General features: G+C 65.3%; 8 protein-coding genes across 8 annotated transcripts in view; 4 read left to right on the plus strand and 4 right to left on the minus strand.

The window, feature by feature from the left end:
- Nucleotides 1-260, minus strand: part of AMSG_08221 (adenylate/guanylate cyclase) — a gene marked incomplete at its 5' end in the record, with an annotated part of 4,802 nt that extends 4,542 nt beyond the window's left edge. Inside the window, one exon of the mRNA XM_013900106.1 lies at nt 220-260. Within this exon, the coding sequence (XP_013755560.1) occupies nt 220-260 (41 nt within the window). The remainder of the gene's footprint in view (nt 1-219) is intronic.
- Nucleotides 261-529: 269 nt separating this feature from the next.
- Nucleotides 530-3,034, minus strand: AMSG_12148 (uncharacterized protein; the record flags this gene model as incomplete). The annotated part of the gene is made up of 3 exons (XM_013900179.1): nt 530-1,909; nt 2,046-2,938; nt 3,020-3,034. 3 exons carry the CDS (start codon nt 3,032-3,034, stop codon nt 805-807), a joined length of 2,013 nt encoding a protein of 670 aa, XP_013755633.1. The 3' UTR covers nt 530-804.
- A 190-nt stretch (nt 3,035-3,224) lies between these two features.
- Nucleotides 3,225-4,958, plus strand: AMSG_08225 (uncharacterized protein). The gene has a single exon (XM_013900107.1). It carries the CDS (start codon nt 3,711-3,713, stop codon nt 4,521-4,523), a length of 813 nt encoding a protein of 270 aa, XP_013755561.1. The 5' UTR covers nt 3,225-3,710; the 3' UTR covers nt 4,524-4,958.
- A 177-nt stretch (nt 4,959-5,135) lies between these two features.
- On the plus strand, nt 5,136-6,919 carry AMSG_08226 (uncharacterized protein). The gene has a single exon (XM_013900108.1). The coding sequence runs from the start codon at nt 5,183-5,185 to the stop codon at nt 6,263-6,265; it is 1,083 nt and encodes a 360-aa protein (XP_013755562.1). The 5' UTR covers nt 5,136-5,182; the 3' UTR covers nt 6,266-6,919.
- AMSG_08227 (DNA replication complex GINS protein PSF1) lies at nt 6,290-7,381 on the minus strand. Its single transcript, XM_013900109.1, has 2 exons — nt 7,306-7,381; nt 6,290-6,910 (listed from the first exon to the last, which is right to left on the minus strand). Coding segments are annotated over exons 1-2 (585 nt in total). The 5' UTR covers nt 7,307-7,381; the 3' UTR covers nt 6,290-6,326.
- Nucleotides 7,382-7,951: 570 nt separating this feature from the next.
- AMSG_08228 (uncharacterized protein) lies at nt 7,952-8,620 on the plus strand (the record flags this gene model as incomplete). Its single annotated transcript, XM_013900110.1, has 1 exon — nt 7,952-8,620. The coding sequence occupies one exon, from the start codon at nt 7,952-7,954 to the stop codon at nt 8,618-8,620; it is 669 nt and encodes a 222-aa protein (XP_013755564.1).
- A 238-nt stretch (nt 8,621-8,858) lies between these two features.
- AMSG_08229 (uncharacterized protein) lies at nt 8,859-10,469 on the plus strand (the record flags this gene model as incomplete). The annotated part of the gene is made up of 1 exon (XM_013900111.1): nt 8,859-10,469. The coding sequence occupies one exon, from the start codon at nt 8,859-8,861 to the stop codon at nt 10,467-10,469; it is 1,611 nt and encodes a 536-aa protein (XP_013755565.1).
- Nucleotides 10,470-10,513: 44 nt separating this feature from the next.
- Nucleotides 10,514-12,363, minus strand: AMSG_08230 (uncharacterized protein; the record flags this gene model as incomplete). Its single annotated transcript, XM_013900112.1, has 2 exons — nt 10,514-11,599; nt 11,671-12,363. The coding sequence occupies 2 exons, from the start codon at nt 12,361-12,363 to the stop codon at nt 10,514-10,516; spliced, it is 1,779 nt and encodes a 592-aa protein (XP_013755566.1).
- Nucleotides 12,364-12,408: the final 45 nt, after the last annotated feature.

A 12,408-nucleotide genomic window follows, 5' to 3' on the forward strand; every position in this document is an offset into this window, starting at 1 on the left:
TTGGGGGGCAGACGGCAGGCAGGCGGGCGGCGACCGACCGGGCGAACGCGAGCCGACGGGCGGGCGGGTGACAGAGGCTGGCAATAGAAGAGCCGAGAGCGGGGAGGGGAGAAGGGGGGGCCCAGTTGAAACCACTCGTCTTATACAAGGAGCGCGAGGATGGCCAGCAAGATTGTGCAGGATATGCCGCCGTCGGGTGGGTACAAGCCCATTCGCTACGCCCGGCGGCTGCCGGCGCGGCCCATCTCGTCGATGGCCATGTTTGGTCTCACTGCGGCGGTCACCCTGGGTGGCTTTGCGCTTGTTGCCAAGGGCAATGCTGAGCGCCGGTACGTGCCACCCAAAATGGGAGGGAGGGGGAGGGGGGAGGGGTTAAAGAGGGGCGAGGAGGGGGGGAAAGGAGGGAGGGGGGAGGAGCACAGGGAGGAGGCACAGCAGCGGCGGTGACGTTGGCGGCGGTGAGCAGGAATTTGTGGCTGTGGCGGACGCGGCGGCGGCAGGCGGCGACAGACGGCAGGCGACTTACTGAACGAGGGCGATGGGGTTTGTTGATGATGACGGGGAGATAGTGCTGTGCAGGCTGAGAAGGACCGTGCTCGGATGGCTCTCGTTCCGCTGCTGCAGGCTGAGGAGGACCGGCGGTACGTGGCGCTCGACCTCGCACGGCGGGCAGAGGAGGAGGAGCTCATGGCCGGAGTCAAGAACTGGAACACCGACCTCGCTGCCATCTACCACACCCGCGACTGGATGCCGCCTGCAGGTGCCTCGCCGTTCCCTGCCCAGAACTAAACTACACTCGTGGCTCTACTGCTCTGCCACCCCGCCGCCGCCGTCATCGTTGTCGGCAGACGGGCCGGCGAGGAGCGCAAAGATCGCCTCTATCTCGTCCTGCCTTCGATAGCCCCGCACAAGCTCGGGAATGCCAAAGCCATGACGGTCTTGCGTGGTGGTGCTGGCTCCGGCTGCGACGAGGGTGCGAACGACGCCAAACGGGGCGACGTCGCGCTGAACTGCGACATGAAGCGCAGTCTGTCCGAACCGGCCCTCGACCTTGTCGACAAGCGCTGGCCGCAGCGCCTCAGGCGCGATACTCACAAGCCACCCCGCCGCCGCGTCAGCGGCGTAGAACGCAGCAACCATGAGTGGATACGTCATCGCTTGGGTGCGCCCGCGGTAGCCGTGATACGCCCAGCCCGAGTTGATGACCGACGGGTAGGCGTGATGGAGGGCGGCAAGCGCAGACGGCGCGTTGGCAGCCACTGCAGCAAGGCCTAGAGCCGCAGGGATGTAAGTGGCAGCGTGTGGAACGGCAGAGCGGACCCGCGCGATTGCGTGCTTGGCAACAAGCAGGATGAGCCCATCGGCGTCGGCGCCGAGGGCGAGGGTTAGCGCAGCGCGACGCGCCATCTGCAGCTCGTGCTCGAGCATCAGATACACGTTGCCGTGGCGCGCCTCAACAGCCTCGATTGCGGCGGCGAGGCGGACGCATCCTTCGGCAATGGCAGCATCCAGATGATCTGCACGGGCCGGCCACAGGTTGGAGCACACAGGGCCAACGGCGCCGAGGACACCGCGGACAACCGGCAGGGCGAGGTGCGGCCGGGCAAGTGTGAGCGCAAGCTCTGCCGTCGACGCTGCCGCCACCTCACGTGGAAGCAGGAGCTCTGACTCGGGATCGTTGGCCAGGCGCAAGGCAGCGCTCGCCAGAGACTGGATGATGGACACAGCCCGCGCCGGATCAGCCCAGTCACGAGCGAGCCAAGCGTCGAGGACCGGGCGGGCGGTGAGCGGCGAGGCGGCTACGGCGCGAAAGGCGGTGCAGACGGCGGAAAAGGCTGAGAGCTCGACCACGTCGAGCCACGACGCTATTTCTCCCAGCAGCTCGGCAGGCAGGTCCTGCATGGCCACGCTGCGTGCGCTGGACATGGCAGAAGTGAGCTGCCTCGCTCGAGGCGGACGGAAGAGGAAATGGAAGGTTCTTTCTTTGCGCCGTGGCTGGTCGGACATGATGAGCGCGGGACAACGGCGGCAGCCCAGGCTCCGACTACAGGTACAGAAACTCGGGATAGTTGGTCCGCTCGTCAAAGGCGTCCTCGAGCGGCCAATCAAAGTCGGCCCATGCCGATCGGGCGGCGAGCGGGAAGATGCGCTCGAGCTGCCAGGCGTTCATGGCCGACGGCGCAAAGATGCGCGGGCCGAAGCACTTTGTCCGCTTGGGTGGCCAGCCGCCGAGAAAGCCATCAGGATGGGTGATGCCGGCACAGGCCGGTGCTTCGACAGCGCGGAACGAGGCGCTGAACCTGCGGAGCTCGGGCGTGGCCTTGTGCTTGGCAATGGCGTTAAAGGCGGCGTCGTCAAAGCTGGCGCGGAGATCGAGGAGGTCCAGGATCCAGCCGCCGAGCTCGGCCTTGTCGTCAGCGTCGAGGTCGAGATGGGCGGCGCCGGGAACAACAAAGCCCGCAAGCTCGGCTGTGGTCATGTGCTTGGCGCGGGTGGCGAGATCGCAGCCCATGTGGACGTACGGGACTGACTGGACGCCGCGGATGACGATGGCGGCCCGGAAGGCGCCCTGCGCAATCGGCGTCCGGCAGTAGAAGCATGACGACCGGCCGGTCGTCGCCCGAGCGTACGGGCACGGCCGGTCGTCCTCAAAGAACCGGCCGACCTTGAACCGCCACAGGAAGTACCGCCGCCACCCGCCCGCCACCCCGTCGACTTTGGTCCGGACCTCGGCCAGCGGCGTCGCCGGCAAGTGCTTGGCAAACAGCTTGCGCCAGAGAAACTCATCGCCCACCGCCGCCGCCCAAGCCTTGCTCACCAACTGCGCTGCGAGCACATCGTCGACGTCGAGCTGGTAGAGGATGAGCAGGACGAGCTCGTGCGGGAGGGCGCGGACAAGATCAACTTTGGCCTCCTCCGCTCCGCTGCCCTTCTCGGTCTTTGCACCCTTGCCGCTCCCCCTCTGTGTCTTGCTCCGCCTGCCCCTCGTCGCCATCGCCGCCACTCGCTTGCTTCCCACGCCCGAGCCAGCCATGGTTACGAGCAGTGGCTTGACGTTTTGTAGATTCTTTGGTTGACCTCCAGAAAATGGCCGCGGCGAAGTTGCTGCGGCGAACTTCGCCAGCGCGAATTTTCACCCACTCGAAAATAGCCGCGCGTGCAGAGCGGGACATTGCCCGCCATCCTGGCAACGCCGACGCGGTAGTCTTCCACTCGGCTAGCTCGCCAACTTCTCTCGGCAATTTCACCCCCGTTCCTCCCTACACACGACGTTCTAGTTCTCGACTAGCTGTGCACGTAGTTTTGACCTTTGAAGGATCAAACGCACACTCGGACGAGACCCTCTTCGCAAGCCCCAGTTTGTGTTGAGTACCCCCAGGACGTTCGAACCATCACACCGCCGATCGTAGCCGCACCCCTTTTTTTTGCCCTCCAACCGACGACCAGTAGCCCCTTCCTTGGGACTCTCTGATACTCGTACCCCCTGCGGAGACACAGCCTAACCTTGTGACCGTTGCACAAAGCGTTTGAGCCTTCTTCCGTCTTCCTCCGACGACTTTAGCAAGCACCAAGCCGTTGCTTCGACCACCCACATTGTTCGCCTGGTGTGTTTTTTGGCCCGAAGCGACCCTTTTTGCCCCTGTCGCGCCCACTCCCCCCTCCGCACACACACACCGCCGCCGCACACGTCGAGACTCTGCACGTAGACCATGACGAGTGTTGTGACGCCGATGAACCCCGCCAGCGAGAGCAACTCGTACGGTACCAACAAGCGCAAGCGGCGCCGCCAGAACGAGACCAAGGCGCACCGTTCTCAGGAAAAGAAGCGCCGTCAGCTGATCAACGGTTCGATTGTCCGGCTCAAGGAGCTTGTTCCGTACTGCGAGGGCAAGCGGACGACGATCATCAACGTGCTCTCTGCAACGGAGAAGTACGTGGCTGAGCTCAAGGATCGTGAGCAGGCGCTCCAGGACGAGGTCTTCCGCCTCCGCGCTGCTCTGGGCATGGGCTCATCGCTCGGACCGCTCGCGCCGCTCGACACGTCTGCGATTGCACCGATGCCGACCAAGATGCCGACACCGTCTGCCATGTCGTCGTCGACGTCTGCGTCGTCGTCGGGCTCGCGGTCGCTCTCGTCGGAGCCGATGGCCGTTCCTTCGGCCGTCCCGCACTACACACCGGCGCCGGCGATGCTCAACGGGTCGCCACCACTCGCGCTGGCCACGCCGATGGACCCCTCGCCGTACGCGCACCTCGCCACGCCGCCGGTGCTCTCGTCGGCGTTCTTTGGCAACTACGACAAGCCGCTCTCGGGCTCGCCGTCGCCGACCCAGCCGTTTGCCGCCGCCCACGCCCTCTCGCCCGCAGACATCCAGGCCGCGCTGGCCAAGACCGCCCTCCCGCCGCTGGACAGCCTCGCCTTTGTCCCGCCCACTCCGCCGCCGTCGCATGACTCGGCTGAGGCCCAAGCCTTCGACTTTCTCCAGTCTCAGGACACAATTTTGTTTCCTCCGCTGATCTGAGACTGAGAGCGATGTCCCCCCCTCTTTACCTTGCTCCCCAGGCTGGAGCCCTCTTTATCTTCGACTCTCTTTTCTCTCAACTCGGACCCTCGGGATCTCGCCCGCCTCGCATTGCATCTTTATCTTTCCCTCTCTTTACCTTTGATGCGAAGCAGGCGAGCCCCGGGTGGACGTCACACTGTGAATCCGCCTCCTCGAACTGCCTACGCCTTGGCGTCGTCTGGATCGTCCTTGCCTTGCCCGCCGCTTCCTCGTCTCGAAAGAGACCAGGCAGCGACTGGCAGGGATACGTGGCGAACAGCGGTACTGGCTAGGCTCTCGAGCGTGTGCGCATCGCGGTGCTTCACGAGCAACCATGCACCTCTGGTGTGCAGGCTCGCTGTGAAGCCGTCCGGTGTCTGAAAAACATGCACATCAAACCAGTTACAAGCCCAATGTCTTTTCCGCAAGCCCTGTGATTCCCCACCAACACCAACACCCAGTCGAGCGTCGCTTCGACTTTGGCGCCCGTCGCCGAACATCGACGTCAACCGTCAACACCCGCTCCCCCTCCCAACCTCCCCCCTTTCCCAACACACACACACACACGCACACACACACCACTCGCCGCACACTGAGTGCGTCGAGCAGGCAAGACAGGCTTGTGGTTGACAAACAGCATGTCGTCATCATCATCATATGGCGGGCAGTCCGGAACAGCCTCGGACTCGCTCACCTCAACGTCGTCGAGCAACGGGCGCAGCGGGACATGCTCGGCGTCAGACTCGGCGACGGTCAGCACCAGTGCGTCGTCAACGGGTGAGTACTCGCGCGACGGCGAGGGCGAGGGTCTGTTCCTCAACTCAGGCGAGGACTCGCCTTACTTTGTCGGCAAGTTTGACCTCGAGACCCGCGCCAACACTACCGTCAACGCCGAGTCGCCTGCGCCGTGGTGGCTCGCATCGGACGACGACGCACTGGTGCTTGCCGCCGGCGATGGCAGACCGAACCGAAGCGGTAGCGCCCACCGGAGAAAGTCTCGCGCACACAAGGGCTCGCTCAAGGAGTCCAAGACCCGCAGGAGACGAAAGGGATCGCTGCCGCCGGAGCGGCCGAAAATGACCGCCCAGACGCTGCCTGTGGAAGAGCTGAACAAGACCTGGGTCGCCTCGCTCAAGAAGGAGAAGCGGACGCTCAAAAAGTCGCTCAAGGCCCATCTCAACAAGCGCAAGACCTCGTTCTCACCAAAGCCCGTCGACATCACCGCCGAGCTGGTCAAGCTCCGCAGGTCGGGGGCGGATCCGGTCGATCCAATGGATGTGGCGCGGACAACACCGGTCCCGCCACCGGCCATCCGGTCACCGGCGCCGCGCTCGCGCTCTCGCTCACGCTCGCGGACGCGGACGCGGCTGCACTTTTCGTCGTCATCATCGTCTGATGCGACGAGCACGTCGTCGTCAGCGGTCTCGGACTCGTCGTCCGAGCGACTGCCGCTCGTCGAGGCAACCAATCTCGACTCGTTGCCGCGGCGGTCACGCTCACGCTCACGCTCGCACTCGCGATCACGATCTCGGTCAGGCTCGCGCTCGCGGTCGGTCAAAGGCAAGAATGAGCGCCAGGCCGCGCGCGAGAAGAAGGCTGCTGCTGCCGCCGCCCGGCTCGAGCGCAAGCGGGCGCGCGCGCGGCGGCGGCGGGAGCGCAACGCGCCGAAAGACCGAGCGCGCGCAGTGGCACGGCGAGCAAGGCGGCTCGGGCATGTATGAACATACAACTAACAGCAAATGGTATGTGAAAGGCTCCGTTTACGCAGCCAGCGACGACGAGTCAGTGGACAATGTGCTCGACGACGCCCTGGCGGATGAGATGCTCGACGTCCGAGCGCCGGAGGTAGTGTGTAGAGTTGCGAGTCAAGGTGAGCTCGTCACCAGCCTCGGTAATGATGGTTCCGGCGTCCTGCACCACCCGGACCTCGATGAACAGATCCTTGGGTGGGGTGAGGTCCTCGGTCAGGTTGAGGTCGACCTCGGTCATGTAGTCGCCGAGCAGGCGGTCGTAGGCCGAGAAGAAGCCGGTCTCGAGCGCCGACGTCGCCTCGCGAACGTCGGGCGGCAGGATGGCGCCCACTTCCCAGCGCAGGTTCTGCAAGTACTGCATGCGATGGTAGTGGTATGCGAGCATGATCCGCTTGTTGCGCAGCAGCGCCGCGTGGTGAAAGATGACCGAGGCCGTCACCGACGCGTCGTTCCGTGCTGCCTCGGGACGCTCGCGTAAAATGGCCAAAACCTCGGCATGCAGGTGAATGACCTCGTCCACCGCCTTGCTCACGCTCTTAGCCCTGTACACCGGCAGCCGTGTTGCCGTCGACAGCTCCTTCAGCACCTCCAGCGCATCCGCCCCATACATCGCCACTACCAACGGCCACAGCAGCCACAGCAGCCACAGCAGCCATATCCGAGTCCAAGTTGAGCCGAGAGCCATCACCAATGCCGTTAACAATGCCCGTCACCATCGCCAATCCGCCCGTCACCGTCACCGCCCATCACCGCCCATCACCGCCCATCACCGCCCATCACCGCCCATCACCGCCCATCACCGTCATTTGCATGCCCACCAACATCCCATCCAAGCCATCCCATTGATCATGAGTATCCCCACTCCCGCCCACCTACCGCCTACCTTGCCCTCGTTGCCCTCTCTGTGGACGATTCTACCCCCCCTCCCCAGCACACACACACACACACACACACACAGCACACACAACCACACACAGCACACACAACCACACACAGCACACGCCACGTACTCGTGAATACCCCCGGCTATTAACTGGTTTGTGTTTCCTGGCTGCTGCCTCGGCCTCTGCCCCGCCTGACTGCTGCTGTTGCGTCGAGTGCCGTACCCTCCCCGCCTTGCCCCCCCCCTTCCCCCCTTCCTTCCTCTCCAACACCCAGAGGGAGAAGGGGGAAGGGGGGGGGGGGGGGAAGGGGAGGGGCTGTGATTCGCTCTGATCTGAGCTGATGACAGGCTTCTGATGCATGGCCTACAGCAGCCGCGAGCCAGATCAAGGCATCTTATTACATATGGGTGACTTGCCTGTCGCCTGTCCTGGTGGCCATGCTCGAGTCGGCGCACTGCTTGCACGCATCACCACACCGATGACCACCCCCAAGACCATTACTATCCCCCTGCCCTGCACACCCACATACTCCCCATAGGCAAGGCAAGCCCATCAGCCCACCATACCTTCCATCAAACCATCCGCAGGCAGAGAGATCATGAGGTTGGGTGCACTCGGGTTGGCGGGAATGTTCGCGCGGAATGAGCGGAGGCAGCCAGCAGGGCCAAGGGAAGGGGGGGGGAGGGGAGGGAGGGAGGGGGGGATAGACGGCACCACTCGTCTCACGGGAAGAGATAGCACAGGTGGCAGAGAGAGGGAGGAGCACGCAAGTATGGGGCTGTTGTCGATTATCAAGCAGGTGAAGATGCAGGAGAAGGAGATGCGCATCCTCATCCTTGGCCTCGACAACGCAGGCAAGACGACGGTGGTGAAGAAGATCAAGGGAGAGGCCATCGATACCATCGAACCAACGCTCGGCTTCAACATCGAAACTCTAACTCATGATGGCTTTACTCTCAATGTGTGGGATGTCGGCGGACAGAAGACCATCCGCTCGTACTGGCGCAACTACTTTGAGGCCACAGATGGCCTCATCTGGGTCGTCGACTCGGCAGATGCGCTCAGACTTGACACAACGCGTGCAGAGCTTGCTGCTCTGCTTGCAGAAGAGCGTCTCTTTGGCGCTTCGCTCCTTGTCCTCGCCAACAAGCAGGACATTGCCGGCGCCGCAGACGCGGACGCCATCGCCGCCGCGCTCGGCCTCGTCCACTCGACTGCCCAGCCTGATGCAGACGCTCTTGCCGCTGCCGATGCAGAGTCTGATGCTGAACCCGCCGCAGCCTCGAGCTCGTCGCCCGCTCCTTCCACCGGCCCGACTCAAGTCGCCGCCAAGCGCCACTGGCACATCCAGCCGTGTTCGGCCCACACCGGCGATGGCCTCCTCGAAGGCATCGACTGGATCGTCAAGGACATCGCCTCGCGCATCTACATGTTTGACTGATGCGACAACCTTGGCTCCCAACAAAAGCAACAAACACTGCCGCCGCTATGCCCATCATGGCCGCCCTTTAATCCCCACACCCCCGACCCCCCGAACCCCCGACAGACGCGGCGGCCAATGCAGTCGATCCAGCCGACACGAGCCACTTGTCGACAGCGAAGAGGGTACCAAGCGGGTTGGCGGCGGGGAGGAGAAGCTTATGTCCGAGGGAGAGTCAGGACGGAACAAGGGACGGAGCATGCCTGGTGTGGAGCCCATGGTGCGGGCGGAGCCGTCGCGTTGGCTCGAGCCGCACGGGTGGGTCTGGCTCTCGGGCGAGAATGAGTACGTCCGGGTGGCCGACACATGGCTGGCGGTGCCTGGCGGCGGCATGGCGGTCCTCGCCCACAAGTTCCGCCCGGTGGAGACGCTCAACTCGGGCAAGATGCGGAACCACATGTTCCGATGCCCATGCTGCCCGGTCACGGCTCCGCGCAATATGGGCCGCCACATCAAGACCCATCACATTAGAAACAACCGCCTGGTCATCACCGATCACGAGCATCATCTCCTCGATCCCACACCCACCACCGCCGGCAAGTCCAAGACCTCCTCGCACGACATCCTGCTGTGTGTCGAACAGGCTCGTGCACTCGCCGGCTTGCCCACCGCGGCTCCGTTGCCGCAGCGCCCGTCGCTTCATCTCGACACGTTTCCGTTTGACCTCGCCTTTGACGACGAGCCCGTGCCTGTCCGCGCCAGCCATACTCCGGCCTCGCTCTCGGTCACGCCCATTCCCTCCATGGAGCTCTCGCTGGCCCGTGGCTCGGCGTCATCGAGTGCTCCACCGTCTGGCCTCTCGGCCTCGGCCTCGACGTCGACGGCCTCGCACGCCGCACCGCCGCACTCGTCGCTCCTCCTCGACTTTCACGATCTGGATCCGCTCTTCAAGTTTGGCGATCACTCGGCGCTGCCGCGCGGTCTCGCATCCATGGGCTATCCGACCGAGGCGCCGCCGGTGGACTGGACCTTCTCGGCCGAGCTGGATCCGCTGCCGCTGGCCATGGCCACTGTCCCGTCGTCGCCGGGCGAGCCGACCTTTGACGCGCCCGAGACAAGCCGGTTTGTCGACGCCTCGCGCCCGGGTGAGCTTGCATCCGCTCTCGACCGCATCGCGTCGGGCGCCGGACATGCACAGAGCCCAGTCCGGGTGCGACTGACAGCGTCGCAGCCGACTGTCCGCGCGCGTGTGGTTGTTGCCGTCGCACGCGCTGTTGCCGCATCGGGTGCCACGCTGGAGGCTATCTCGTCGCAGCTGGCGGGCGACTCGCGGCGGATGTATGTGTGCGTCGACATCGGCCCGCCACTTGCCCGCCCTGCCGCGCTTGCCGCCGCGCTCACCAGCATTGCGGCCGGCAATCTGGAGGCAGACATTGTGCCGCAAGAGCCGCCGCTACCACCGCCGGCCATCCTCGTACTACAGCGGTACGTGCTGGCCAAGACCTGCAGCGACGGCGCGCTTGCGCACTTTGAGGCTCTGCATGCCCGGTGTGCCGCGCTCCTCGGTTGCGTCTCGGCCAAGCTGTGGCTCGAGCCGGCGCCCGGTCCGCACGCGAACGACGATACGCCGGCCAGCTACGTGCTGCTCTCTAGCTGGCGCTCGCGGAGCGCGTGGCAGCGATGGCTCGCCCAGCACAATGCCTCGCTCCTCCCTACCATTGCGCAAAGCCTTGCCGGCCCGGTCGAGACCCGCATTCTCAACTCGGGCAAACGCAAGCGCAGCGCCGACAGTCTCTCGCCTGCCGGCGGCCTCCTTGACGACGGCTTGCTGCCACCCGGCAAGCGGCGATCGCTGCTCCCACATCTGTAGCTGGTAATTGATTCACAAGCACAAACTCTATACACACTTTCAGCTCAGGCGCGCGGACGACCCGTCGACGGCCGCGGCTTGGACGGTGGCCGCGGGACGAGTGCGTCGCCGGCCCCAGCAGCCTGGTGCGTCGTCGAGGCTGCTGCCGCCGGCTTGACTGCCGACGCTCGTCGCCGTGGCGCAGCGACAATCCGCGGCGAGGGCGGCTCGGCCGAGGCCTTTGGTCCGGCGGGTGCGACGGGTGCGGCGTGTGCGGCCGGTGCGGCTAGGTCGCTAGCAGGGCCAGCTGGGCGGGCATGCTTTCCGGCCTGCGAGCGGAGGATGGAAGCCCGGAGACCACCGCCGGCAGCGCCGGCTGCGGTCGAGGGGCGGATGGTGGAGCGGTTGGAGCGGATGATCTTGGACACCAAGTGCTCGCGGACAGTGAGCGGGGTCTCGTCGCCGGACTCGGCGTCGTCGATGGTGAGCGGCTCGACGGGCGGCATGGGCATGTTGGTGGTAGCAGCAAGGACGCGAGCGGAACGGGTGTTGAGCTCGTCGATAACCCGGTCGATCTCCTCGAGTGTCAGCTCGGGATTCTCGCGGATCATCCGATGGATCTCTTCGCGGGCGTGCTCAAACTCGAGGCCGTTGAGCTTGAGCTGCTGCCGGAGGTTGTACTGGTCGACGCGACGCTTCTCGATCTGCACCAGCTTGTTGGCAAACGAAGTGGTGACTGCCTGGCGCTGCTGCCAGCGGCGCTCCTCGAGCGTTTTCATCCGCTCTTGCTGGCGGGCCTTGGCGGCCTGGACGCGGTCGACGTGGCGGGCAACCCGCTCACGGCGGGCGGCCATGCGCGCCGACTTGCGCCGCTCAGCGGCGTCGGTCCGTGCCTCCAGCGAGGCAAGCAGGCGCTTGTTGCGCTCCTCGGCAAAGCGAGCAATGGCCTGCTTCCGTTCCGCCATCGGCATGTCGTCCGGCAGCTGCAGCGCATCATCCTCGAGGTCAAAGCCTGAGTTCTCGGTCGAGCCCGGGTGCCCGCCCTGGGCGTCGCGGATCCGCCGCAGCGTCATGTTCTTGTAGTGCTTGAGCTTCTCGTTCCGCGCCAGCTGCTTGAGATACCGGAGCGAGGCCCAGCGGCGGCGTTGAATCTGCGCAATGTCAATCGGCCGCGGCGAGCGGGTGTAGCAGGGCGAGCGTGGGCCATGGCGAACAAAAGGACTCGCTTGGGGAGGAGCATCTGGATTTCGTCGGGCACCACGCCCGACGGTGCCGCTGGATCGTGGCTCCCAGGCAGCGGCGCCCGCCCGTGCCGCCCGTGCCGCCCACGGACCGACGCCCGAACCTGCTTGTTCCGCTCCCTGCCGGTCTGGTTCTCGGCCTCGATGTGCCGCGAGAGCATGGTGTGGAGGACCGGATTCGAGTCTCCGTGGGCATGCGCGTCGCGGACGTGGATGTCGGTGACGACGCCGTCGCGGCCGCCTGTCGCCAGCGACATGACAACACCGGCTGTGCTTGGCCGCCGGGAGCCCAGCCCGGCCTCGCGCCGCTCCTTGCCGGCGCTGCCCGTCCGGCCTGACGAGGTCCACACTCGCGACGTGGTCGAGCCGAGGACGCCGCGGCCAAACATGGCGTCGCCGTAGTCGTCCGAGAGCCGGAACTTGATCAGCCTGCCGTTGCGCGGCTCGTCGCCGCCACCAGCCCCGCCGCCACCGCCGCCCTTTCGCGACCGCGCGGTCTCATCGCCGCGCCCGCCGCCATCGCCGCCATCGCCGCCATCGCCTCCGCCGCCCGCAGGCTCGGCCAGCGACGCCCCTGAGCCGCCTCCGCGCACAACGCGCGACTTGCTCTTGCGCATGGTCGCCGACCTGTTCCGCGACGAGTTGAGCTTTCCTCGTGACGCTGCCGGGTGCATGGCCAGCTCTGCGTCGGTGCGAGTGCGGTGGGTATGGCCGTGGCC

Source organism: Thecamonas trahens (assembly GCF_000142905.1).
Source record: "Thecamonas trahens ATCC 50062 unplaced genomic scaffold supercont1.39, whole genome shotgun sequence".
NCBI lineage: Eukaryota > Apusomonadida > Apusomonadidae > Thecamonas > Thecamonas trahens.

Bases quoted from the DNA above. Each gene is read 5' to 3' on its own strand.
- AMSG_08225 (XM_013900107.1), top strand. From the start codon at position 3,711: ATGACGAGTGTTGTGACGCCGATGAACCCCGCCAGCGAGAGCAACTCG.
- AMSG_08226 (XM_013900108.1), top strand. From the start codon at position 5,183: ATGTCGTCATCATCATCATATGGCGGGCAGTCCGGAACAGCCTCGGAC.